This window comes from Pseudophryne corroboree, chromosome 1 (assembly GCF_028390025.1).
Source record: "Pseudophryne corroboree isolate aPseCor3 chromosome 1, aPseCor3.hap2, whole genome shotgun sequence".
Lineage (NCBI taxonomy): Eukaryota > Metazoa > Chordata > Amphibia > Anura > Myobatrachidae > Pseudophryne > Pseudophryne corroboree.
In genome coordinates, this window is record NC_086444.1 from 278314743 (window position 1) to 278341826 (window position 27084).

Genomic DNA, 27084 nt, shown 5'->3' on the forward strand with positions numbered 1-27084 from the left:
AAACGCTACCGTTTCCGGAAAAAACGCAGGAGTGGCCGGGGAAACGGTGGGAGTGCCTGGGCGAACGCTGGGTGTGTTTCTGACGTCAACCAGGAACGACAAGCACTGAAATGATCGCACAGGCAGAGTAAGTCTGGAGCTACTCTGAAACTGCTAAGTAGTTAGTAATCGCAATATTGCGAATACATCGGTCGCAATTTTAAGAAGCTAAGATTCACTCCCAGTAGGCGGCGGCTTAGCGTGTGTAACTCTGCTAAATTCGCCTTGCGACCGATCAACTCGGAATGAGGGCCAATATTTTTAATAACTTTGTGCATTAAACAAAGTTTGTGTACATTGAGCCATCAGAAAACAAAGGTTTCACTATCTCACTCTTGCTCCAAAAAATCCGTATTTTGGAATATTTGGATATGGAATACTCAACCTGTATTACAGTACATTTCAGTTATCAAGTTGATATTTCAATTGCACTTTATTCTCAAATTGAAAATAATGTACAAATCCAATAAGTACAGTATGTTGAGAGCGACACAGTTTACCTTTACTGATATCAAGGTACGCATTATAGAGAATATGTTAGTCTATCGCCGGTCATGGAAATTTTGAATGGAGAGCAGCCCCATTTGTATAGACAATACCTGTCTTCGCCAGATTTAAGTGTTATTTCCCTAAAATAATTCTGTTAGATTTTATATTATCACTTAGGGGGTCATTCCGAGTTGATCGCTCGCTAGCAGTTTTTAGCAGCCATGCAAACGCTATGTCGCCGCCCACTGGGGAGTGTATTTTAGCTTAGCAGAAGTGCAAACGCAAGTGCAGCCGAGCTCTGCAAAACAATTTGTGCAGTTTCTGAGTAGCTCTGAACCTACTCAGCCCTTGCAATCACTTCAGCCTATTCGTGTCCGGATTTGACGTCATACACCCGCCCAGCGAACGCCCAGCCACGCCTGCGTTTTTGCAAACACTCCCTGAAAATGGTCAGTTGACACCCAGAAACGCCCCCTTCCTGTCAATCTTCTAGCGGCCGTAAGTGCGAAGGAAAACTTCGCTAGAACCTGAGCACAGCCACAAAGAGCTTTGTACCAGTATGTCGCGCGTGCGCATTGCGGCCCATATGCATGCGAATAAATGCCGTTTTTTTACCTGATCGCTGGGCTGCGAAAATCAGCAGCGAGCGATCAACTCGGAATGACCCCCATAATCTGTATGGTTTTATAAGTTGCACAATGCATTGAACTTTTGGAAGTCCCACACTTATAGAGAAAAGTGTGTTTTGTCAGCTTAATGACAAGGTGGATTGGTGAAGTTTACAGTTTGGGGCATAGAATGGGGCAACATAGAGGAGACACTGAAATGCCAATAGGAAGCAGTGCATCAAAGTCCAACAAAGGATACCTGACGATGAAGTCTTTGTGTGAGCTGCTCAGTAATATTTGAGAAGGTTGGGTACAACAAAAGCACTTCAGTCTTCAGCTCTATAGAGCATGACCATTAGTATCCTGCTATTTCACAGATGGTATGGCTACAGAATATTTATTGCAACAAATGAAGGATAGAAGAGAGGATGAAAATCTTAAGTGGACAGGGACATGTAACCTTAAAAAAAATCAGATAAATCTGGGGGAAATACTTATTCTAAGTACGCTGATCCTGTTAAATCAAGTGCAAGGTCTCTACTTATCATTCATTAGTGGTTTTGGGCCTATTTTTTTAAAGTATATTAATATTAAGTATTGCCAAGATGTAACAAGCGAAGCATTCTGGAACTTGGCCCTTGCTGCTAACACCATCTTCAGATGGCAGTAACCTATAGTAGCCTATGGGCTTCAGATCGCAAGATTATTCGGGAGAAGGATCCACAGAATTCCTTCCCAGTGGCTCCAGCTTGCGATCATATTACTTTTCAATGACCGCCAGCATAGGCATCTACCAGATTCAATGTCCTGGCACCTCAGAAATTATTCATCCTGGTAAAAGAGGATTCTGTATTTACAGTGAATTGTAGCAAATCCTTGTTTTCAAGGGCAGACCACAAATTATAATAAATATGCCCCTTAGTGACTGCATTCTGTACCGCTGCATCAAGCAAGGGTTTTCCCCCTCTCACCGGCAGGGACATCCAATGAACTCTCTCTGCCTACGCTGGTTCCATAATCTTGAGTATAGCTAACATCATCCTAAGAATACGATGGTTAGTTAGTTAGTGGAGAAAAGCTGCACTGTTTGACCCTTATTAAATAGACTCAGCCTACCCTGCAGCCCCATTGAGAGAAGCCTATTAAAGACCATTTGCCATTGAAAATGCAGGTGGAAGGGCATTTCTCAACAACATAAATAGACTCCAGAGACATTCAAACAAAGACCAAAGAATGCAGCAACAGTGGCCATGGGGTCTACAAAGTACAATAAATAAAATGGGTAAAAATGGCCAACTATACCGCTATCAAAACTGAAATGAAGTAATGCACATGAATATTGACAGTATAAACAGAAAAGGTGATTCTAAAACCCATCTGACATCATACATTAAATAGGCAATTACAGAAGTTAAAGGCTATATTTAAATTGCTCCAAGACAACCACACAATAACAAGGAGCCAAGCCTGGTAATAATTCTATAAAAGATTTTTGCTTTATCAAGAAAATAACTTGCTGTTTCTGAATGAATGGATGGATGAAATTAGGTAAGAGGTAAAGGAAAATAAAATAATTTGCTTAGGATTTTTAAAAATCCTACTTAATAATGAGTTTGGGTGATAATATTCTGGTGATGAATAAAATAATGGGGTATAGGGGGTACAAACCTTGTAGAGAGATATAGTGGACAGAGATAAAGTACCAAACAACCAACTCCTGTAATTTTTAAACACAGCCTTTAACATGGCAGTTAGGAGCTGGCTGGCTAGTTCTTTATCTCTCCAAGCTTTGATACATCTCCACAACAGCCTGTGACATGGCAGTTAGGGGTTGATTGGCTGATACTTTATCTCTCTCCAAGTTTTGCTACATTTCCCCCTAGGTATGCTAAAATGTGTAAATAATAAATACAAAATGTATCTTTGTTTAAAACTGACCTGAGAGTGAGAACCATCTGCAAGCTATAGTATAGGAAGGGTCAGTTTGCCAGGGAAGGGGGATGTACATTAACATTTCTGGCCACCATAGACTCTGACCTGTCCTTGAGAATACAGAAGAGATGCCATCTCTGATTTATTTTCCTTTGATTCAGCCATTGTAATGAGCCACTGGTTCAAATTGACTTCTACAATTTGAGGTTGTAAATCTCCATCAAGACGAGATTTATGTTCTTTTTGTAGATCAGTTAATTGGGGTTCTAGTTAGGAAATTAGTTATTGCTGGCATTTCTGAAGGCACACTGATTGCCTCTGGGATAATGTGATCTCATATTACAGATTTATGCGCTGCCCAGGTTGAATGAGGAGACTCAATTTGCGAATAGTTTGGGTGAAAATATTATTGCGGCAGGGTGGTTGTTTCAGAAGCCAATGAGGCATAAATAAGCACAGAGCCATTTAGATGACAGTGGAAAGGAGGTTTTTCTCACAGACAGTTAATGGTTAGAATTAGAGAGTGATCAAACTATTGAGAGGATCCAGCTTTGAGACAGTGGAGAAATGAAACTGGGGTGGGGGGTGGGGGGATATAGACAATAATATAGTCACTTCTAGAGAATATTGTATGAAAAAGGAAGATGTACTGTATAGTTGAGTAAGCCGATGCTCTAACTTTGTATTTATTAAGTTGTGTAGATAATATACTTATATATCTGGGATTTTAAATCAGCAGTAATATATGTGAGCCTATGCCTTTTTTTCTCTCATTGGTCTTAATTGTCATGAATTGGTCACAGAAGTTTGCTGGGGTGCTCTTGTGTCTGTATGCAGCTGGAAAACAAAGTACATACGTAACCTGTGATAAACATGTCCATGGCACTGGAAGCCTGGATTTGGGCTTCCAGTAGAAGATTCTACTAGAGCACTGCTCAAAGTGAACTGGTATGCAGGGGGTATGGCGTACCAGCACTTCGACCGCACTGACCCGGAATTTGGAGGTTAGATTTAGGCTTCATGGAGGTGGGATAGGGTTGCAGGTAGGCTTCGGGGGGGTGAGGCTAGGGTTAGGCACCCCCAGGGAGGGTTACAGTTTAGCTGTGGGGGGGGGGGGGGGTTAGGTTTAGGCTGGGCAAGGGGGAGTTAGGAATAAGCGCCACCTGGGAGGGTTAAGGTTAGGTTGTGTGTGTGTGTGGGGGGGGGGGGGGGGGGGGTTAGGTTTAGGTTACAGAGAGGGAGGGATGATATATTTTAATAAAGCATTTTTTATCCTTTACTGCTCCCCACTATCCTAATATGTTGATGGTAATTGATCTGAGAACAGCGGTGGTACTTGTTTAATAGGTAATAGCTAGCTTCCTCCTTGACAATTGCCGTTCATAAATACAAAAAAAAAAAAAAATCTCTGTGAACACTTCCAATTTAAGGGTGGGATGTACTGAAGTCCGAGTTCAGCGGCCGCACGGGATGCCGGCCAAACTAGGATTTTCTTTAAAGGGGCAATCATTTACAAGGCATGATTTAGCCTTGTAAATGACTGCCCCTTTAAAAAAAAAAAGTCAGAGTTTGGCCGGCATCCCACACAGCCGCTGAGCTAGGACTTCATTACATCCCTCCCTAAAAGTGGTTTACAGCATGTATGCTTTTTACAATCTACAGTAACGACCTGACAAATACATATACAGTAGTAATGGTAAATCTAGCTGCAAAGCATATAAAGTAGTTCTGTGTAAGAAAACATTGCGCTCTTACACAAGTTTACACAAGGAAGAGTGGGAGTAGAAAATTTAGTGTTTCAGGTTACTGATATTTCCTATCTGTCTGATTCTCATTACTAGGATAAATACATTTATCTTGATCAGTTTCAATAAATAAATTATACATATTTCAGCAATGGAAAAGCATGTTTAATTCATTGTAAAAGCCTTAGCTTAAATAATGCGTATATCTTTGACATAAAAATGCAATCAACTTACTTTATATTTAGGTGAAGAAGAGCTTTTACCAATATAGCAATGATGGTCAGAATTAGAAGAGCTGTAAGTGCATAAATTGTCCAACCTACAGAAAACAGAGATTCAGTAAATGTATGGATTAAACAGTAAAAACATAATATGTGTATACAAATTTACATTTGTTTTAAATATATTTAGCATTATTAAGAGCCGACCCTAGGCATAGGCAAATGCCTAGGGCATTTGGTATGTCTAGGTGCACCAGCAGCTTCTGCCGATTAAAATGGTATTCAGCATGCTTATATTCTGTGTGTAGCATTTAGTATGCAGATACAGTCGCACACAGAATATACAGTAGGCATGCCACATATAATTTTAATCAGCAGAAGCTGGTTGTGCATCCTAGCCACAGAGCAATGTAAGTAAGATGCTTTTTCTTAAAAAAAGGCATGTAACGTTAGCAGAGCTGCCAGCTGACTCACGCTAGGCATCTCCTGCTGCATGGCACATTGAGGCAAGATTTATGGGGACACATCTGTATCCAAGCAGAGGCAGAGGTCACAGTGTTAGCGGCCGTGTGAGTGCTGTGAGTGAGTGGGTTGGTTGTGCAATAGTGTTCAGCATATGTGTAAAGGGCATTATGCGTGTCATGTGTAAAATGCATAAATAATGTGCAGCAAATGTGTAAGGGGCACTATGTGTGTCATTATGTGTATAAGGGCCTTAATAATGTGCGGCACATTATATTTATAATGACATTAATAATGTGTGTCATATGTGTTAGGGGCATTACTGTGTGGTATTATGTGTATAAATGCATTACTAATGTGCAGCATTATGTGTATAAGGTGTGGCGTAACATATAGAAGGGCACTACTGTGTGGTCTAATGTGAATAAAGAGCAATATGGTGTGATGTAATGTGAATAAGGAGCAATTCAGTATCATGTATTGTTAATAAGGGGCACTACTGTGAGGAGTAACGTTTATAAGGTAAAGTGGTACTACTGTGTGATGTAATGTAAATAAGTGACAATATCGCATGATAAAATGTGAATAAAGTTGCAGCACTGTGTGGCAGAATTTGAATTGGGAGTACTATTGTGTGGCCATGCCCCTTGCCAGCAAATACACACCCCTTTTTGGACTGTGTGCCAAATGTGCGCACTGTTCCTATTTAAAGTATAGGGGTTAGGAACACCAAAATAAGGACTGCTATGGGTGAGGGGTGATGGTGCCGGGAAAGGTGTGCAGGGTCAGAGGCGGAACTAGTGGTGGTGCTAGTGGGCACCAGCCAAAATCTTGCCTAGGGCATCATATTGGTTAGAGCCGGCTCTGGCGTTATACGCAACAGTCATGGTTAGTATAATGACTGGTATATTCCATTGTCAAAATTGAGGCTGAAGCTATTTAGTAAAGTACTGGTAGTATCGTAATGAGGATATCTGCCTGTCAAACAGGTAACTCAGAGGGAGATGTCTCCTCAGGCAATAAGTGCCTGAGGGGTATCTGCGCAAGTTATGTGCCACAGATACCGCACTCCTGGGTGTATCATATAAGCGGTGTGTGTTGTATGCCAGGGGCGCTATGCCCCCTGTCATTATCAGTGCTGCTAACTACAAGATAGCGTGCCAATGTGCCTGCAGATGAATGGTCAGTGGCATTAGCCGTTCCGACAACTGCAGCACTAAAGGCATAATGTTGGTAAGGACAGCCAATAGTGGGAGAGCGCTGATCATCAGACAGGTGATTAAACACTCTCCCATTTTGAAAAAAGCATCAATCATACACATGCCTTATTCTAGGCATACACGCTACAATTATCTGGCAGGTAACCAATCCAGTCAGTAATATCGTTCGGTCAGACAAGCCGGATCTTCCAGATTGTCCCTCCGACTTGATATTGTGAAAGTGACATGCTGGCCACATCGGGCAGTGTATGCCTACTGTGGCTGAACAACGGGTATGTCTCCTGTTTCTTCACATAAGAAGGAACGGGGAAATCTCTTTTCCCCCTGGCGGAGCGCCAATATCACAGCCAATACACTGTGAGATCTCTCATATTGTATGCCTGCGATATCTGGCTGGTCTGACAGGCATTTTATCTGCCTGTGTATGCCCAGCATTAGATGTGGTGAGACTGTACGGATATACAGACCTGTGTGTGACTTTAAGGGGGGTATTCAATTGTTTGAAAAGTCAGTTGGGTGTCTGTTTTTTCCTATCTAACAGACAGGAAAAACCAGACACCCAACCGACTTTTCAAAGAATTGAATTTCCCCCTTAGTGTATAATAGGCAATGTGGCATGTAAACTGATAATGTTATGCTGTGCATCTACCCATTATACCAGTGGCCTGCATTTGGCTACTTCAAGCAGCACTGTGGCTTCATAGTGTTATAGCTATTAGTGATATTAGCCAATGAATTGTGGCTACAGGAGGACTGCTTGTCTGAGGTAATAATGCTAAGTGATAGTGCCATCAGTGATGCGCTGAGGACTATTGACAAGGATTGCGATCAAATGCTGATGGGTAAGTGAGTCACTCGGCTCCATGTCCAGTTACAAGTGAAACTGTTGCATTCTTGAACAAAGAAAAAACATTGCCAGCTCTGCTTCTATCTCTCCATCTCGTCGGTCTCCCAGTGCCCATATTACGCTTTCCTATAACATATCACACTTGCCACCTTTTTTAACCATGTGGTAAGTGCAGGGGTTATGAATGATGATGTCAACCAAAGCATAGCACACCATCATGCACTGCACACATTTGGACGGGATCCAGGAGAGTTCCCTACTCTGCCAGGAGTCAGGGAGCACTCCAAAAAATGTAAGTATCCTGGACATTTCGTGCAACATAGAAATAATTATTTGAATTGCCTGCTTGCTTTGTCGCTTACTGCTGGAAAACTGGGAATGAGGACACATTATATCTCCTGCTAGCTGCCAATCTGCTAATTCCCAGCTAAATTAATTTCTGTATAGTAAAGTTTGGAGTACATTAGATAAATGGATTAAAAAATGTAATTCACAGTTCTCATTTACTGAAAATAATATTAATTTTACTTTTATAACTTTATTTCTGTCACATGTCGCTTTTGCATATGGGTACAAGTACCTGTGTACACATATCCGTATGGTGCATTGCAACCTTTGTAGTGTTCTTGCCATGTTTTATACTGTAATTGACTTCATATGTTATGTGTATAATAATAGTAGAAGTGGGTTCAGACTGGCCTTAGATGATATCCCATCACAATGTGCTTCCGAATATTCCTAATCCTTCTTACTCTCTCATGTAGCCAACAGGGAATAAAAGAGTCCTTGAATGGTCTATTCATTATAAGAAAAAGATGGCGTCGTACCTCAGCGCAATACCAGAAAAATAGTTTAAATATAATAGTGTAAAACATTCTAAAAATGCATAATATACTTCTATAAGGGGATCACAATACAGATGCCGGCACCCCGACAAGCGGTCAAATGAATCCCTCATAAGATACATATAAACTACCCACCAATTTAGATATATAGATGTTAGATGCATTATATTTTATTCCAGTATCAACTTCCAATTAGCATGGTTTCTCTGGCATCATTTAGAACTGGTGCAAGATACATTAAGTAGCAGTCTATCAGGTCTGAATTGAATTGTCACTTGCAAAATTTACAATAACGATATTTTAATTCACTTTTTACTGTATACAGTATTTTTTTTAAAATAATTGTATGTAGTGTTTAGTGACACTAACAGTTCCTATCCTGTTATGACCCTCCTGCATCACCCAGCATTATAGAAAGCACTGTAAAAACTCCCATTATGGGTTCATTCACCACTTGGCAAAAATATTCATACAGTACATCATTCATGACCCCATTTTGACGCTGTAGATCGATTTAAAGGGTATAATTACTAAAGGTCGTTTTTCATTTATTTTGATCACTCTAAAACCGATGAAATTCAATCTAAATCGATGTTATATTTCTGGGGCTAAAACACACATGTACTGACATTTAAAAATAAGTATAAAAAATAATCTGCTAGTACATATGTGTTATAGCCCCTGACACTCAATATCGATTTCCATTGATTTCCATCGATTTAAGATCTTGACCTAAATATACCCCCTAGTTTGTGTTTCCTGTATACATGTGAGTGTATCCTATGTTTTATATATTTTATGTGATTATGACGGTATCACACTATTGTGGTAATATCTTTTTTAGAAAATAGAGATTTTGTCCTGGTAAAGACTAAAGGGAAATGTATTGCTTGCAATTGTTAAAGATACATAAAAAGAGAGCACCTATTACCAGAGTCTTACATGTTAGCTTAGTTATTATTGTATTGCACTAAGCACCTCTATGGGGAATATTTATTACAAGGATCTTATTCCAATGTCGGACTGGGGCATGAAGGGCCCATCGGGGGAATGCCGTGTTTTGTGCCCATGCTAAGGGATGTGGCCAGTATCCTGAGGGGGGGTGTCCAGCCACCACAGAGGCTTGGCTAACTATTAGAGAGTGAATGCCTAAATCCCTTGCTAAATATATAAAGTAAATACTGCTAGTGCATGCATGATAATCTACCAGATTAATAACAACAATGCAGTGCAGGAAATACACCATAGTCCTGTGCAGCATAATGTAACATATGTATAATATATAATTCATGTGTACAGTCTGGAACCTGATCCCTAGAAGAGGAGGTGGAACCCCCAAGGCAGTGGGGCCCACAAGAGGTTTCCCTTGTACCCCTGTGCCAGTCCAACCCTGTCTTTTGTCACCCAAATGCATACCTCCCAACTGTCCCGATTTTCGCGGGACAGTCCCGCTTTTTTGGGACTGTCCCACTGTTTCCCCCGTGGGTCGCAGTGTCTCGCGGCGGGTGGGGGGCAGTTGGGAGGCTCTGTCACTCGCTGCTCTGCTTAGCAAAGCAGCGGTGAATAGACGCGTCTATTCAGTGGAGACAGAGGGAGAGGGGGCATGCCAGCAGCTCCCAGAGCGCTGTGCATGCCCCCTAAGTGGCAAAAACAGGTGCATGGCTCACGATCACGGGCCCTCCACAAAGCCACGCCCCTTTTCAGTAGGCAACACCCCCTTTTCCTACGCGCGCATGAAGATATCCCTATTTCCATCCCTTAAATGTTGGGAGGTATGCAAATGTATAAAGAAAAACAAGCAGAAACAGAAGTTCCAAAAGGCGCCAGTCCCTGTGATGTGTTAGATGCTAATGCAATTACTTTACTTCTTCTGCTGACCACACAAGTGCAGACGGTTATTGACGGATCCTATAGGGTACATGACTGTATATGGCGTTAGCTACTGGTGCCAAGTTCCAGAATGCTTCACATTCCATAGCTTAGTAAATTCATCAATAATGCGGATGCCTGTACAATCATTTATAGGTTACTTACTATTTCCGGGTGCACCCTGAAAATTGTGTTTTCAGGGAATATCCCTTAAAGATTAATTAATAAATAGTCCCATACTGTATGTCTTTAATGACTTCAATTCAATGGGACAAAGGACAACAGAGACGTGCAATAACACATTTATCCACTAATGCAGTGGTTCACAAAGTTTTTTCTATCACGGCGCCCTAGAATATCAGAATTTTTTTCACGCCACCCCTAGGCCAAAAGCTTGTTATGGAGAAGTTTTGAAAGAAATATTAAATTAAGTAAATAGTGTTTATATGTCATCCTTAGGGTCAGTTGTGTGGCGAGGACAAGATTTGTTTCTGTTTGTCCACATATGTTATGACTGGCAGCCACCAGCACTGCTTTTTCCTATAACATTGACCATAAATAATTTGAATTGGTCCTGAACCAAAATCCAAGGCACCCCTGCCAGTGTCCTGAGACACCCCGTTTGAGAACCACTGCACTAGTGGTTCTGTGTACTAGGCCTTGGAGAGAGATAAAGTGGACGGAGATAAAGTACCAGCCAATCAGCTCCTAACTGTCATGCTACAGACAGTGTTTGAAAAATGACAGGTCAGAGCTGATTGTCCGGTACTTTTTTCCTCCATCCACTTTATCTCTCTCCAAGGCTTAGTACATAGGGGGTCATTCCGAGTTGATCGCTCGCTGCTGATTTTCGCAGCGCAGCAATCAGGTGAAAAAACTGCATTTATGCGCATGCATATGGGCCGCAATACGCACGCGCGTCGTACGGGTACAAAGCCCATTGTGGTTGTGCACAGGTTGTAGCGATGTTTACCTTCGCACTGACGGCCGCAAGAAGATTGACAGGAAGGGGGCGTTTCTGGGTGTCAACTGAACGTTTTCAAGGAGTGTTTGCAAAAACGCAGGCGTGTCTGAAAAAAGGCAGGCATGGCTGAGCGTTCGCTGGGCGGGTGTGTGACGTCAAATCCGAACACGAATAGGCTGAAGTGATCGCAAGCGCTGAGTAGGTTCAGAGCTACTCTGAAACTGCACAAACTGTTTTTGCAGAGCGCGGCTGCACAAGCGTTTGCACTTCTGCTAGTGGGCGGCGGCATAGCGTTTGCACGACTGCTAAAACTAGCTAGCGAGCGATCAACTCGGAATGACCACCATAGACCATTAAATGCTGTATAACATCTAATATTTATATTTCACCGCTTACAGACTTACAAGGTAAGCAGCTTACACTTGATAGATATAGTTATTTATATAACTTATATAATTATGTTTCATCTATTTCTTGGTACTTAGCCAAGGGATAACACCATCACTTTCTTATAATAAATAGTCCCAGTTCTCAGTCACTGATCTGACCCAATATAAAATATATTGCATGTTTTGCAGCTGAATACATGTCAAACGATGTATGCTTTTCCATATTAGAGATGTGCACCGGACATTTTTTGGGTTTTGGGTTTTGGTTTTGGATTCGGATACGCGGCCGTGTTTTGGATTCGGACGCGTTTTGGCAAAACCTCCCTGAAAATTTTTTGTCGGATTCGGGTGTGTTTTGGATTCGGATGTTTTTTTTCAAAAACCCCTCAAAAACAGCTTAAATCATAGAATTTGGGGGTCATTTTGATCCCATAGTATTATTAACCTCAATAACCATAATTTCCACTCATTTCCAATCTACTCTGAACACCTCACACCTCACAATATTATTTTTAGTCCTAAAATTTGCACCGAGGTCGCTGGATGACTAAGCTAAGCGACCCAAGTGGCCGGCACAAACACCTGGCCCATCTAGGAGTGGCACTGCAGTGTCAGACAGGATGGCACTTACATAAAAATTGTCCCCAAACATCACATGATGCAAAGATAAATTAAAGAAAAAAGAGGTGCAAGATGGAATTGTCCTTGGGCCCTCCCACCCACCCTTATGTTGTATAAACAGGACATGCACACTTTAACAAACCCATCATTTCAGCGACAGGGTCTGCCACACGACTGTGACTGAAATGACTGGTTGGTTTGGGCCCGCACCAAAAAAGAAGCAATCAATCTCTCCTTGCACAAACTGGCTCTACAGAGGCAAGATGTCCACCTCCTCCTCATCGTCCGATTCCTCACCCCTTTCACTGTGTACATCCCCCTCCTCACAGATTATTAATTCGTCCCCACTGGAATCCACCATCTCAGGTCCCTGTGTACTTTCTGGAGGCAATTGCTGGTGAATGTCTCCACGGAGGAATTGATTAAAATTCATTTTGATGAACATCATCTTCTCCACATTTTCTGGAAGTAACCTTGTACGCCGATTGCTGACAAGGTGAGCTGCTGCACTAAACACTCTTTCGGAGTACACACTGGAGGGGGTGCAACTTAGGTAAAATAAAGCCAATTTGTGCAAGGGCCTCCAAATTGCCTCTTTTTCCTGCCAGTATACGTACGGACTGTCTGACGTGCCTACTTGGATGCGGTCACTCATATAATCCTCCACCATTCTTTCAATGGTGACAGAATCATATGCAGTGACAGTAGATGACATGTCAGTAATCGTTGGCAGGTCCTTCAGTCCGGACCAGATGTCAGCACTCGCTCCAGACTGCCCTGCATCACCGCCAGCGGGTGGGCTCGGAATTCTTAGCCTTTTCCTCGCAGCCCCAGTTGCAGGAGAATGTGAAGGAGGAGCTGTTGACGGGTCACGTTCCGCTTGACTTGACAAGTGTCTCACCAGCAGGACTTTGCACCTCTGCAGACTTGTGTCTGCCGGAAAGAGAGATACAACGTAGGCTTTAAACCTAGGATCGAGCACGGTGGCCAAAATGTAGTGCTCTGATTTCAACAGATTAGTGCCCCTATACACATAATGACACACATACAGTAGTACCCTGTTACACATATGCGCACATTATTAATGCCCTTATACACATAATGACACACATAGTGCCCCTTACACATATGTTGCACATTATTAAAGCATTTTTACATGACACACATAATGCTCCTTATACATATTCTGAACACTATTGCACAACCAACCCACTCACATGCACACAACACTCACACTGCCACTAACACTGTGACCTCTGCCTCTGCTTGGATACAGATTTGTCCTCATAAATCTTGCTAACGTCGGGCACAATTTTTTTCATGAAAATGCATCTTATTTGCATTGCTATGTGGCTAGGATGCACAAGCAGCTTCTGCTGATTAAAATGATATGCAGCATGCCTATATACTGTGTGAGACTGTGGCTGTATCTGCATATGAAATGCTGCACACAGAATATAGGCATGCCGCATATCATTTTAATCAGCAGAAGCTGCTGATGCCCCTAGGCATATCAAATGCCCTATGCAATTGCCTAGTTTGCCTATGCCTATGGCCGGCTCTGATACCGGACACACGTTTAACACCACCGCAGCTGCCAAGACCTGAGTTATCCGCTTTGCAGCAGGATGACTGCTGTGATATTTCATCTTCCTCGCAAAGGACTGTTGGACAGTCAATTGCTTACTGGAAGTAGTACAAGTGGTCTTCCGACTTCCCCTCTGTGATGACGATCGACTCCCAGCAGCAACAACAGCAGCGCCAGCAGCAGTAGGCGTTACAGTCAAGGATGCATCGGAGGAATCCCAGGCAGGAGAGGACTCGTCAGACTTGCCAGTGACATGGCCTACAGGACTATTGGCTTTCCTGTCTAAGGAGGAAATTGACACTGAGGGAGTTGGTGGTGTGGTTTGCAGGAGCTTGGTTACAAGAGGAAGGGATTTAGTTGTCAGTGGACTGCTTCCGCTGTCACCCAAAGTTTTTGAACTTGTCAATGACTTCTGATGAATGCGCTCCAGGTGACGTATAAGGGAGGATGTTCCTAGGTGGTTAACGTCCTTACCCCTACTTATTACAGCTTGACAAAGGCAACACACGGCTTGACACCTGTTGTCCGCATTTCTGTTAAAATAATTCCACACCGAAGAGGTGATTTTTTTTTTGTAATTTGACCAGGCATGTCAATGGCCATATTCGTCCAACGGACAACAGGTGTCTCCCCGGGTGTCTGACTTAAACAAACCACCTCACCATCAGAATCCTCCTTGTCAATTTCCTCCTCAGCGCCAGCAACACCCATATCCTCATCCTGGTGTACTTCAACAGTGACATCTTCAATTGGACTATCAGGAACTGGACTGCGGGTGCTCCTTCCAGCACTTGCAGGGGGCGTGCAAATGGTGGAAGGCGCCACCTCTTCCCATCCAGTGTTGGAAAGGTCAGGCATCGCAACCGACACAATTGGACTCTCCTTGGGGATTTGTGATTTAGAAGAATGTACAGTTCTTTGCGGTGCTTTTGCCAGCTTAAGTCTTTTCATTTTTCTAGCGAGAGGATGACTGCTTCCATCCTCATGTGAAGCTGAACGACTAGCCATGAACATAGGCCAGGGCCTCCGCCGTTCCTTGCCACTCCGTGTCGTAAATGGCATATTGGCAAGTTTACGCTTCTCATCAGACGCTTTTAATTTTGATTTTTGGGTCATTCTACTGAACTTTTGTTTTTTGGATTTTACATGCTCTCTACTATGACATTGGGCATCGGCCTTGGTGGACGACGTTGATGGCATTTCATCGTCTCGGCCACGACTAGTGGCAGCAGCTTCAACACAAGGTGGAAGTGGATCTTGATCTTTCCCTATTTTACCCTCCACATTTTTGTTCTCCATTTTTTAATGTGTGGAATTATATGCCAGTAATATATCAATAGCAATGGCCTACTGTACCGTACTGCTATATATATATATATATATATATATACTGGTGGTCAGCAAAATTCTGCACTGTCCTCCTACTATATACTGCGCACAACTACAATGCAGCACAGATATGGATAGTATACTTGACGACACAGAGGTAGAGCAATGGACTACTGTACCGTACTGCTATATATATATATATATATATATATACTGGTGGTCAGCAGAATTCTGCACTGTCCTCCTACTATATACTGCGCACAACTACAATGCAGCACAGATATGGATAGTATACTTGACGACACAGAGGTAGAGCAATGGACTACTGTACCGTACTGCTATATATATATACTGGTGGTCAGCAAAATTCTGCACTGTCCTCCTACTATATACTGCGCACAACTACAATGCAGCATGGATATGGATAGTATACTTGACGACACAGAGGTAGAGCAGTGGACTGCTGTACCGTACTGCTATATATATACTGGTGGTCAGCAAAATTCTGCACTGTCCTCCTACTACATACTGCGCACAACTACAATGCAGCACAGATATGGATAGTATACTAGACGACACAGAGGTAGAGCAATGGACTACTGTACCGTACTGCTATATATATATACTGGTGGTCAGCAAAATTCTGCACTGTCCTCCTACTATATACTGCGCACAACTACAATGCAGCACAGATATGGAGCGTTTTCAGGCAGAGAACGTAGATATTTGCAGCACACTGAGCACAGATATTTGCAGCACACTGAGCACATATATTTGCAGCACACTGAACACAGAAACTGAGAGAACGCAGCCACGTCCTCTCGCTATCATCTCCAATGCACGAGTGAAAATGGCGGCGACGCGCGGCTCTTTATATGCAATACGAATCTCGCGAGAATACAACAGCGAGATGATGACGTTCGGGCGCGTTCGTGTTAACCGAGCAAGGCGGGAAGATCCGAGGCTGCCTCGGAACCGTGTAAAATAGGTGAAGTTCGGGGGGGTTCGGATCTCGAGGAACCGAACCCGCTCATCTCTATCAGTAATAAGATGAACCAGATGGTTGGAAATGTCTTACCTGGCATTTGCCCAGTTGGCCGGCTTGGACTAGTCGTTATGACATAGAGAATCTTTGAAGACCGTGCTGCATTGATGCTGAGGTTGGATGTTTGCGTTATCAGCTCTGTCTGTGTCTGGTTGGATAACTGAGGCTTTTCCATGGTTCTCTCTTTGAATGCTGTTGAAACAAATACAACTGAAAGTTCAGCAGAGAAAGGATAATGCATGTTAAATACAGAGTATTCACTGGCTCCTTCAGGCTCATTGTGTGACTTATATCTACACCCTGACTGAACAGCTTTTTATGGATTGCGTTATTATATTTTGACAAAGTTGGCAAACATTGATATTTGTTTAACATAACATACCTTGTCTTGCGACATAATAATGACATTGCACTGGCTATATTAGGCTGTCCCTTAAACTTGGAGGACAAAAAGGGCACTTACAGTAGATTGTCTAGTGCAAGCCATTACAGCAATGGGCGACAGAAGTCAGAGGCTGCAACAGGACATAATGAACTTGGGTCAACAAACTCCCCAAGTGCTGCACAAAATGAGCTTTAATGGGAAAAATGCAAGAAAATAAATATTATTTTCTTTAAAATGCCATTCAGGAAACACTGTGTAGATGTGTTGGAAGGTTTTGTGAAGCTTTATGGCTCAATAGGCAAGAAGTACAAAATGTATACCGCAAATCAAACTCTATACATCAACCAGAAATTACCATCTGCACCAGGAATGGCAGTGATAGCATAATGTTATGGGGATGCATTTATGTGGCATTGGCTGGGAACCTTGTCACAGCTGATAGGAAGATGAATGGTGGGTAAATAGTGCACTCCCCAGGAGCAACACAAAGTGGCTTTAAATGAAGTAAATCGATGTCTTTAGTGGACCAGTAAAATTATCTGAACCAAGACCTCAAACCTGCATCCTGTCGCTGCTGCCCAAATAACCTGATACAGCTTGAGAAACTGTTACCGGAAAAATGGACAAATATAGCACCAACTATTGTTGAAAGTAAGTTAACACTTCCAAAAATTCTACTAACTATTATTGCTGTCAGAGATATTACACCTAGTGGTATATTTACTAAAATGCTGTTTTTTAGAAGTAGAGATGCAACCAATCAGATTATAGCTACTATCGTCTAAAAGGTGCTTGATAAATCTTAAGCAGAATCTGGTTGCTATGGGCATTTTTTCCACTTCTAAAAACCTGCACCTTAGCAAATATATTCCCTAGAGGGAGAATACTTCTATTCATTGTTATTACTTTATCATTTACTGAAGATGAAAAATGGACAAAACAAAATTCCATTCTAAAAAATAAAAACTCCAGGCTGTGACATTGGGTATGCAAAAAAGGGGTGTTGGCTTAATTCTTTTTTAAGGCTCTGTATACATACCTTCCAACTGTCCCGATTTTGGCGGGGCAGTCCATTTATTTTGGGACTGTCCCGCTGTCCCACCCGTGGGCAGCAGTGTCCCGTGGCGGAGGAGGGGGGGGGGGGGAGGGGCAGGCAGTTGGGAGGCACTGACCGCTGGCCATGCCCCCGTAGTGATGGAAAATGGGGGAGTGGCTCGCAGCAGAAGCATTCCCATGAATCCACGCCCCTTTCAAACAGGCCATGGTCCCTTTTCGGGTGGGCGCGGCTTAGTCAATACGGGCAAATAGCATTTCCCATTATAAGTATGTTTACTTAAAAAAAAATATAACTAAAGGGTTTGGACCCCTTTAATACATTTAGGTGATACTAAAATAGTGTTTTAGTAAAAAAAAATGTTAACAAATCTGCCCCATATAATTTTACGGCAGATAAGAACAAGCTGGTCCATCTGCCCTAAGCATATTTCTTGTTATATTTTTTGTCAGTAGCCCATTAACCTACCAGTATATTTTTGGATTATGGGAGGAAACCGGGGTACCCGAAAGAAACCCACGCAAGCACAGGGAGAATATATAAACTCCACACAGTTAGGTCCATAGTGGGAATTAAACCCATGACCTCGGTTCTGTGGGGCAGTAATGCTAACCATTACACCATGCGTACTGTCCTTAATGGTAACGTAAAAGAATCTGAAGGTGTAACATAGTACTGTAGCTCAGCTACCATCTATTTAAACCAGCAACTGTACAGCCTGAATATAGCAAAATCACTTACACTTTTATGTGACAGACTGGAATTAAACAATTGCCTTAACACTCAGATATACTGTATATGTTTTAACATTCCAGACATTTGTATATATAGATTTTTTTATTTATTTTCCTATGAATAGTATAATAAATGTTATTTAACCGACTATTGGGATAGGGTGTTTATATCATTTCTAAATCATCTACATTGAAGCTGGGCAGGTTGTGACAAACTGACTGCTGTGTATAGCTAATACACAAGCATTCCGAGAAGCCCTGAGTCACCGGGAATACACTCAGATGATGGATCATCCAGTGAGAACAGAGGAGCCCAGCATCAGATGTTCCTGTGCTCCGACACTAGAAGATCCAGTGTACTGTGCATCCAGCTGACAGTATAGTTTTCCCCCAATAGGTCACATGTTTCTAATCACTGGCAGAGTAAACCTCCAAACAAGTGGCTCTAATATCCTTTGTAGCCTCATACTCCAATTGTTTTCCAATAAACAGCAAGAGCATCTCCCAAGCTCAATAAAATATAGCAAGTCCCTCTGTCAAGGTTATCACTGCGTGACTGAGTTTCAAAGGATAAAGACCAGGCCCGGTTACTGTCGTTAGCCTCGGTCAACTGTACCGAATGCTCCAGTGTGCCTGAAACATGGCTAAATTGGATTAATTTACAAAATGTAAAGTGGTAACAAATAAGCAGGTTATAATAATGTGCCTATCTGCATTAGGAGGCTGCGTATCAGATGTCCCCTTATATTAAACACCATGAAAATGATAGAGGTTATCATGGCCATGTGATATGATTACTACAGACTCATGTAAGAATAGTAGGAATTCATTTTCTGCTGATAGAACAGAGAAACCTCGGTAACCAACCTGTGTAACGGATGCCAGGTGGGACTTAAAAGACAGATATTTATGGTCGGATGGTTACCTGGAATGCTGCAGTTCTATTCAACGTGGGATCATTCTACAGTCTTGTTACAATAACACCCTTAGATACCAGACAATAATGTCCTCTACAGCTGCCCGTTCCCTCTTTTTATAGGTAGGGAGGGGCGCATTGGAGGATAATTGACCCTACAATGGAGAACCCTCTCAAAGAAAAGAGAAACTTTACACCTCGAATGCTATTGAAATTCTCCAACAACAGGACGCTTTGCAGCTTACATAGACATTCTTTGGTAGTAACAGACCGGACTTGTTCTACCCCTGTGTACTTTAAACAGCTGTTAAAACATACATGATAAACCCTTCAGTCATGTAATATACAGACTTAAGACACATATGTAAAATATATGTTATCCAGATGCTATATATCCTGATGGATTGGATACAATATAGCTTGTACTTTGGGTTTAGAGTTTGTTTCTTTATTTTACACATTACATCTCTTTGTTTTATTACAGTAACAGTGTGTTGAACTTGACCTGAAAAGGATAACACCTGACAATCCCTGACTCCACTCTTTAACAACTGCATGTTTTCCCCTTTTACCATATAGAGGGATAAGCTCATTCAAACTTCTTGGCATGTGGTACTTCACATTTCTGTTTAACCTGTTCCATTGTTGAAACTCTGTGAATAAATGCAATCTATATAATATAATCGACTGATGATAAAATGATGTCATTATGTTGGAATGTAATGCCAGTTGGTATGACCTCTGACCCCTCCCACCAGTATTAGAGATGCACAGGAGAGAATGAGGAGACTGTGATAGAAAGAAACAGTGGGGATAGAGAGAAGGAAAAGTACAAACATTTAATTTGCTATATGGTCTTTTCAATAGAAGTGGTGTTTTGCCCTGTTCTAGTCCACTACGTTCCACATTGCACAAATTTGAAGGGTGAATGTAATGCACTAAGAAAGACCTAGTACATGCTAACGATGAAACACTGCAACCTTTATCCTCGATCACATTTTGCCCTAATAATTGTTACTGACAATACAAAAATGCCCAAAAAAACAAAAAACAAACTTACCTTGGTATACAACTGCAAAACCCTGGGCCTGATTGATGCGATCAGAAAAGAAATACAAGATGACAAAATCTAACGAGATATTGAAGCCATGTGCTGGGTGGTTCCTGCCATCAAAGCGTACCATAACCTGCTTTGTATACCCATCCAGAAGCTCCACCATATCTCTTGAGTCTTTAATGTCAAAGAAAGTGAAGTTAAAACGGATTAGAGAAGCTCCTGGAACTTGAATTGTCCAATAACAAGCTTTTCCTGACCCATACGAGTCTGGAAAATCCGGTGAGTAGATAACTGCAGAATCCTTTGTGTAATTCCCACCACAGGCTCCAATCAAAGCTATGAATAGAGAAGAGATTGTTAATATATTAACTTCACATTGTGTTAGAATTTCATTACTTCTAAAGGAGAGAAGACATCAAGTGGTCAGCACACAACATTCTCACTTTCTTCACCAGTAGGTTCAAGTTGATTGTTGTTCATAAAAATGGTGTGCCACTACATATACTCAAGAATATTGAAAAGCCTGGGGAAGCCATTTAACAAGATCACATATCACCTTTTGCTATGGTATCTCTGGATAGTGATATCATAGACTTGACATGAAAAAAATGCTTTATTATTATTATTATTTTGTTTTTTTCATTTGCTCCTGGTTGTAGCCCACATTGGGGCTTCCAGTGCAGTGCCCATGCAATAACTGTCAAAGCCGAGTCACACTGGCATACAAGGAACCAGAGCAGTTGGAGCAGTAAGAATCCTCTTACCAGTGCTAGCCAGTATCGCTGCGGGGCTGAACATTGCTCACCTGTGAATTGTTAGGAATTTGGAACAATCAAAATTGTTTAGCATATTTCATCTCAGTGACTTTAGAACAAATGCTAGGTGATCATAATTGTAAGGCATTTATACTGAGCAGCAGCAGCAGCAATTGTTCAATTTTACTTCTTTCTGTTAGAACATTGTGGACAAGTCGTTATTCACACCGTTTATCTATCACTACATGAAATGACAGCTTCTTTTTCGGTTGATCAGTTTCTTGTGAACAAATCTGCCTGTACCTCGTCTTTTTTGGGATTCATCTTTTAACGTACCACGTCGACCACACAACCAAGTCTGTTTCAGTTTCTATCTTCAATAATGAGATTAAAATGGCCATAATAGTAAAGAGTATATACTGAGTATTTGGATAATGTTAGATAAGTCACTAAAGAAAGATGAGGAGTTAGCTGAACTGAGATGTGAAATGGATGATTGCTGTTACAAATGCAGGTTGAGTATCCCATATCCAATGGATGATTGCTGTTACAAATACAGGTTGAGTATCCCATATCCACATATTCCAAAGTACGGAATATTCCGAAATACAGATTTTTTTTTTTTAGTGAGACTGAGATAGTGAAACCTTTGTTTTATGATGGCTCAATGTACACAAACTTTGTTTATTACACAAAGTTATTAAAAATATTGTATTAAATGACCTTCAGGCTGTGTGTATAAGGTTTATATGGAACATAAATGAATTGTGTGAATGTACACACTTTGTTTAATGCACAGAGTTATAAAAAATATTGGCTAAAATTACCTTCAGGCTGTGTGTATAAGGTGTATATGTAACATATATGCATTCTGTGCTTAGATTTAGGTCCCATCACCATGATATCTCATTATGGTATGCAATTATTCCAAAATACGGAAAAATCCCATATCCAAAATTCTTCTGGTCCTAAGCATTTTGGATATGGGATACTCAACCTGTATTTACAGACCAATATATAAATAAGGTGTATACAAGATGCTGGGTTTGGAAAGTATCTATGAGAGTTGGCATGATCCAGATATTTTCAGCATAACAACTCTGTTTGAGGTCCGGTAGCCACAAACCATAAATCTTCTCAATGCAGTTATACTGTAGTAATCTTTTATTGTGTCAAAGTTAACATTGCAGTAGTGAGAGCTTTCATCTGAGAACAGAGTATGTAGATGCCAGAGTATGTAGATTACCACGGGCCTATTGTGCAGCTGCCTCTATCCATACCTCCCAACTGTCCCGATTTTCACGGGACAGTCCCGGCCAAATAGGTCAGAGAGTCCCTCCTTAGCATCTCCCGATGTTGCATCTCCTGAATATTATCTAATATTAGAATTTTAACATCATGGGCTGGTAAGCTTTTTCAGACCAGGCCTAGTAATTACAGATTCACTAATCCACTTATGAAAATATTCATCTATAACCATAAAAGTAAAGTATCTTGATCAATGTTAAATACCTTGCAACATCTACACAAGCTAAACTAGTACAAAATAGGCCACACCCTAAATCTGTCCACATCCCGCCTCTAATCAGCACCAACCTCACACAGAAAGAACCACTTTTTACCAAACTCAACACCTTTTATGCATGTGACGATCAGGACAATTCAGCAAATTTTGTCAAGTTGTGTTTGGATATCAGTTCATGGTTACACTGGCGTATTTATAATGGGTGCAGTGTTTGCGATGCACGCGGGCCCCTGAAGCCAGGGGGGACCACACTGCACACACTGCAGCCATATCTGGAATACTTACCCCTACGAAGTCCCACACCGACATCAGCAGCGCTGTTAAAGCACCATTTTCACAGAGGTCTGCACACGAGCAGTACAGAAATTACTGGGTAAATGGCTGCCGCGCCATTTCCCCGGAGATCTGCGCATGTGCAGTAGAGTCTGAGCCCTCTAGTGCTCAGTCTCTCAGCGCTGCCAGCCGAGAGGTGGGGGCCCGAACGGAGGTGGACATTGGCCTCCTCCTCTCTTAAAGCGCCCATGCACGGTTAGTAGTGAGTGGTGGTCTTATATCCGCTCACTTTTAGTTAAAATTATCCTTTGTGTATCATTACACATTTTAGTAGTGAACATACTTAGTGCTGAGTAGTGTTTTTATATCAGTACACATTAATGAGTGGTGATTTTTTTATAAGTAGTGTTTGTATATCACTGCAGGTTTTAGTAGTGTCATCGTTTAGTGATGAGTAGTGTCTGTATATCAGTACACATTTAGTAGTAAAGAATAGACAGTAGTACTATAGTATGGAGTATAGTATATAGTATTGAGTTGTGAATATATAAGTACAGAATTAGTGCTGAGTAGTGTTTATATATCAGTACACGTTTAGTAGTATAGAATATATAGTAGTATAGGGATGTAGTTGTGTGACCGTCGGTGGGGAGGCATGCCGTCCATAGAGTGGCAATAGAACCTGTGGCTAGTGCAGTGAGCCACCGAGCCCGCTGCATGGCGAGCACAGCAATCCCGCAATGGGCTTTGTTGCGCTCGACACCCCCACCCCACTGGCAGTCTAAACATCGGGATACCGGCATTGGTATGGTAACCGGCGGGATCCCAAACGCTGGTCACCCATACCCAACCATAGTATAGAATATAATATATAGTATTGAGTTGTGCATACTGTATATAAGTTCAGAATTAATGCTGAGTAGTGTTGGTATATCAGTACACATTTAGTAGTGAGTGGTGTTTGTATATCAGCACACGTTTAGTGCTAAGTAGAGTTTTCACATCAGTGCATGTTTAGTTCTAAGTAGGGGTTCAGTATGTTATACCGGCGGCCAGAATGCCGCCTCTCAGAATACCGACAACAGCATCCCGGCCATCAGTATGCCGGCAGCGGGGCGAGTGCAAAGAGTCTATTTCCAATCTGTGTATGTCATGGACACCCACGAGTGGGAATAGCCCGTTAGCTGGCATGGTCAGCGGCCGGGATCCCGGCGTCAGTATCCTGACCACCGGGATACCGACCGTTGGCAACTTAACTGCATCCCCTAAGCAGTGTTTTTATATCAGTACATGTTTTACTAGTGAACATGTTTAGTGCTATGAGTAGTGTTTGCATCTCAGTATACATTTAGTAGCTAGTACTTAGTGGTGTTAGCATATCAGCACACGTGTAGTGCTAAGTAGCATTCATATATCAGTACATGTTTAGTAGTGTAGACGTTATGTACTGAGTTGTTGTGAGTCTATATAAGGTCACAATTAGCGCTGAGTGTTTTTATATCAGTACAAGTTTAGGGGCCTATTTTTTAAGGTCCACTTTCTTCCCACATTAACAAGAACAGATTAATTAAAGTGGCAATTAATAACTGCAGTCATAGTGGCACAGTGCGTCCGATAAGAGGCTGTTTTGACAATGACTTCTCCCATTAAAACCCCCTCATGAATTAAGGGGTTGATAAGATGTATAAAAAGGCCGCTTAGTTTTGAGTGATGTTAGTAGACATGGGCCCTCATTCCGAATTGTTCGCTCGCTAGCTGATTTTAGCAGCAGTGCAAACGCTAAGCCACTGCCCTCTGGGAGTGTATCTTAGCAGAAGTGCAAACGAAAGGTTTGCAGCATTGCTACAAAAAAAGATTGTGCAGTTTCTGAGTAGCTCGAGACTTACTCCTAGCTAGCGATCACTTCAGACTGTTTAGTTCCTGTTTTGACGTCACAAACACGCCCTGCGTTCGGCCAGCCACGCCTACGTTTCCCCAGCCACTCCTGCGTTTTTATCTGGCACGCCTGCGTTTTTACACACACTCCCCGAAAACGGTCAGTTTCCACCCAGAAACACCCACTTCCTATCAATCACTCTGCGGCCAGCAGGGCGACTGAAAAGCGTCGCTAGACCTTGTATGAAACTGCATCGGCTTTTGTGAAAGTACGTCGCGAGTGCACACTGTGCCCCATACGCGTGCGCAGAAGTGCCGCTTTTTTACCTAATCGCCGCACTGCAAACGAAAGCAGCTAGCGATCAACTCGGAATGAGGGCCATGCTTCATGTAAATTTGTACCCGCAAACCTTCTGCTGTACAAGCATGCTGTGAACACAAGACATAACTGCATCACTGGCTGTCTTTGAAATGTTGGGACATATGCTGCATGTTTCCTGTACTGTCTGCAGATATCACAGACATTATCCATTAATGTTCATTAGACCAAGACAAGGACACGGTCTATATTTTTGATACTGGTCACCAACACACAATGGAAACCGCTGGTTTGCAAGCAGGCTAGAACAACACGTGTACATCATACTTGCATACTTTTGGAAAAGCATTTCAGGGAGATTGTGAAAGCAACACCTATAACAGCAGTGATAAAGTGGACATACACTGCTCCGCCTGAGAGGCGTGTCTTAAAAGTGACCTACTGTACATCCAAGTGTAAACAAGTCCCAGAGCAGTTTTAGATTTGCAGTATATTGCATATATTGCAGTTGTTTCTAGTTGATGAAAGTACAGTGATAAGGGGGGTACTCACGGAGCGATATTCTAAGCAATCTGACTAGATTGCTTAGAATTTGAGCATTATCGCTCTGTGTGTACCCCCTACAGCGATAGCAATGCGCAGCCCCGCGCATCGCTATCGCTGGTGCTAGATTGGTGCATGCAGGCCAGATTGGTACAGATTGGCCAGTTCGCTCAGCACACATCTCTCCCGCATCGGCCCTTCTATATGGGCCTTTACTTTTGATATAAATTACCTCAAGAAACCTTGATAATGCATGTAGCCATAGCGATCAGTGGGGCAGATGAATTAAGCCTGGAGAAGTGATAAAGCAGTGATAAAGAAGTGATAAGTGGAAGGTGATAAACACACCCATACCTCCCAACTTTCCTGATTTTCGTGGGACACACCCATTTTTTTTGGGCGGGGGAGGGGGCAGCTGGGCGGCTCCTGTCACTCGCTGCTCTGCTTAGCAGAGCAGTGTCTATTCACGGAGTCAAGAGAGACTGGGGGCATGGCCAGAAGCTCACAGAGTGCGGGTCATGGCCTCATAGTGATGGGAAATGGGGGCGTGGCTTGCATTTGTGTCATTACAATGAAGTCACAGACCCTTTACTGAAGCCACATCCCCTTTTCCCAGGCGGGCGCAGCTTCGCCGTGCCAGAGTTCCACTACCGTGCTTCTGAAAGTTGGGAGGTATGCACACCAGCTAATCAGCTCCTAACTGTCATTTTTCAAACCGTAAGGATTCGCTGGTGCGTTATCACCTTTCACTTATCACTGCTTTATCACTTCTCCAAGCGTAATACATCTTTATTTTATACATGTTTATTTTTTATTTATTTTAGAGCATGTAAAAGCTACTTTATGGGAGTAAGGTGCAATCAGGGAGATTTCTAGGCTCTTCAGGGAGTCAGGGAGATTGCTTCTATTCCAAGGAGTCTCCCTGAGAATCAGGACGAGAGTTGGCAAGTACAGTAAACTGTACATGAAAGGCAACAAAATCTTTGTGCACAGCTTGTGTAATGAGGCTGTTTATTTTACATGTATCTATAGTGAAATGTTAGTACAGGACAAATGTCTGGACATCCAGTTTTTGCTTAACAAATGTTTATGTAAATGTGTAATCTACATATTTGCAATGTTGAAAGGTTCAGGAGAACCTTGATTTGACATCTGCATAACTGCAGTGGTTGATATTATGTTTTTAATACTGAAACATTCATTTAAAATAACGTGCTGTTTCTGCCAAAAATTATGGGAACGATCACAAAAATCTTATTGTGTCCAGACAAACTTTCCAACAATGCTAAGAATGCATAACTTAGAGAAACTGACAGCTGCAAATGTGTTTGTGCAGATTTCAGGCTAAAAGCAGCTTTTTTTCTAAGCACAAATTTACAAGGACGGAATGACCAATGGTACAGAACAGTATCTTGTCATCTACTCTGAGCATTTA

At 42.0% G+C, this 27084-nt stretch overlaps 1 protein-coding gene across 1 annotated transcript in view; it reads right to left on the minus strand.

Annotated features, from left to right (window-relative positions):
- The window catches only part of KREMEN1 (kringle containing transmembrane protein 1), a 252041-nt gene that overhangs the window by 2580 nt on the left and 222377 nt on the right, over positions 1–27084 (minus strand). The window contains exons 6-8 of the mRNA XM_063964299.1: positions 20363–20695; positions 16247–16405; positions 5048–5132 (exon numbers count right to left, since the gene is read on the minus strand). Coding sequence (XP_063820369.1) covers positions 5048–5132; positions 16247–16405; positions 20363–20695 — 577 coding nt within the window. The remainder of the gene's footprint in view (positions 1–5047; positions 5133–16246; positions 16406–20362; positions 20696–27084) is intronic.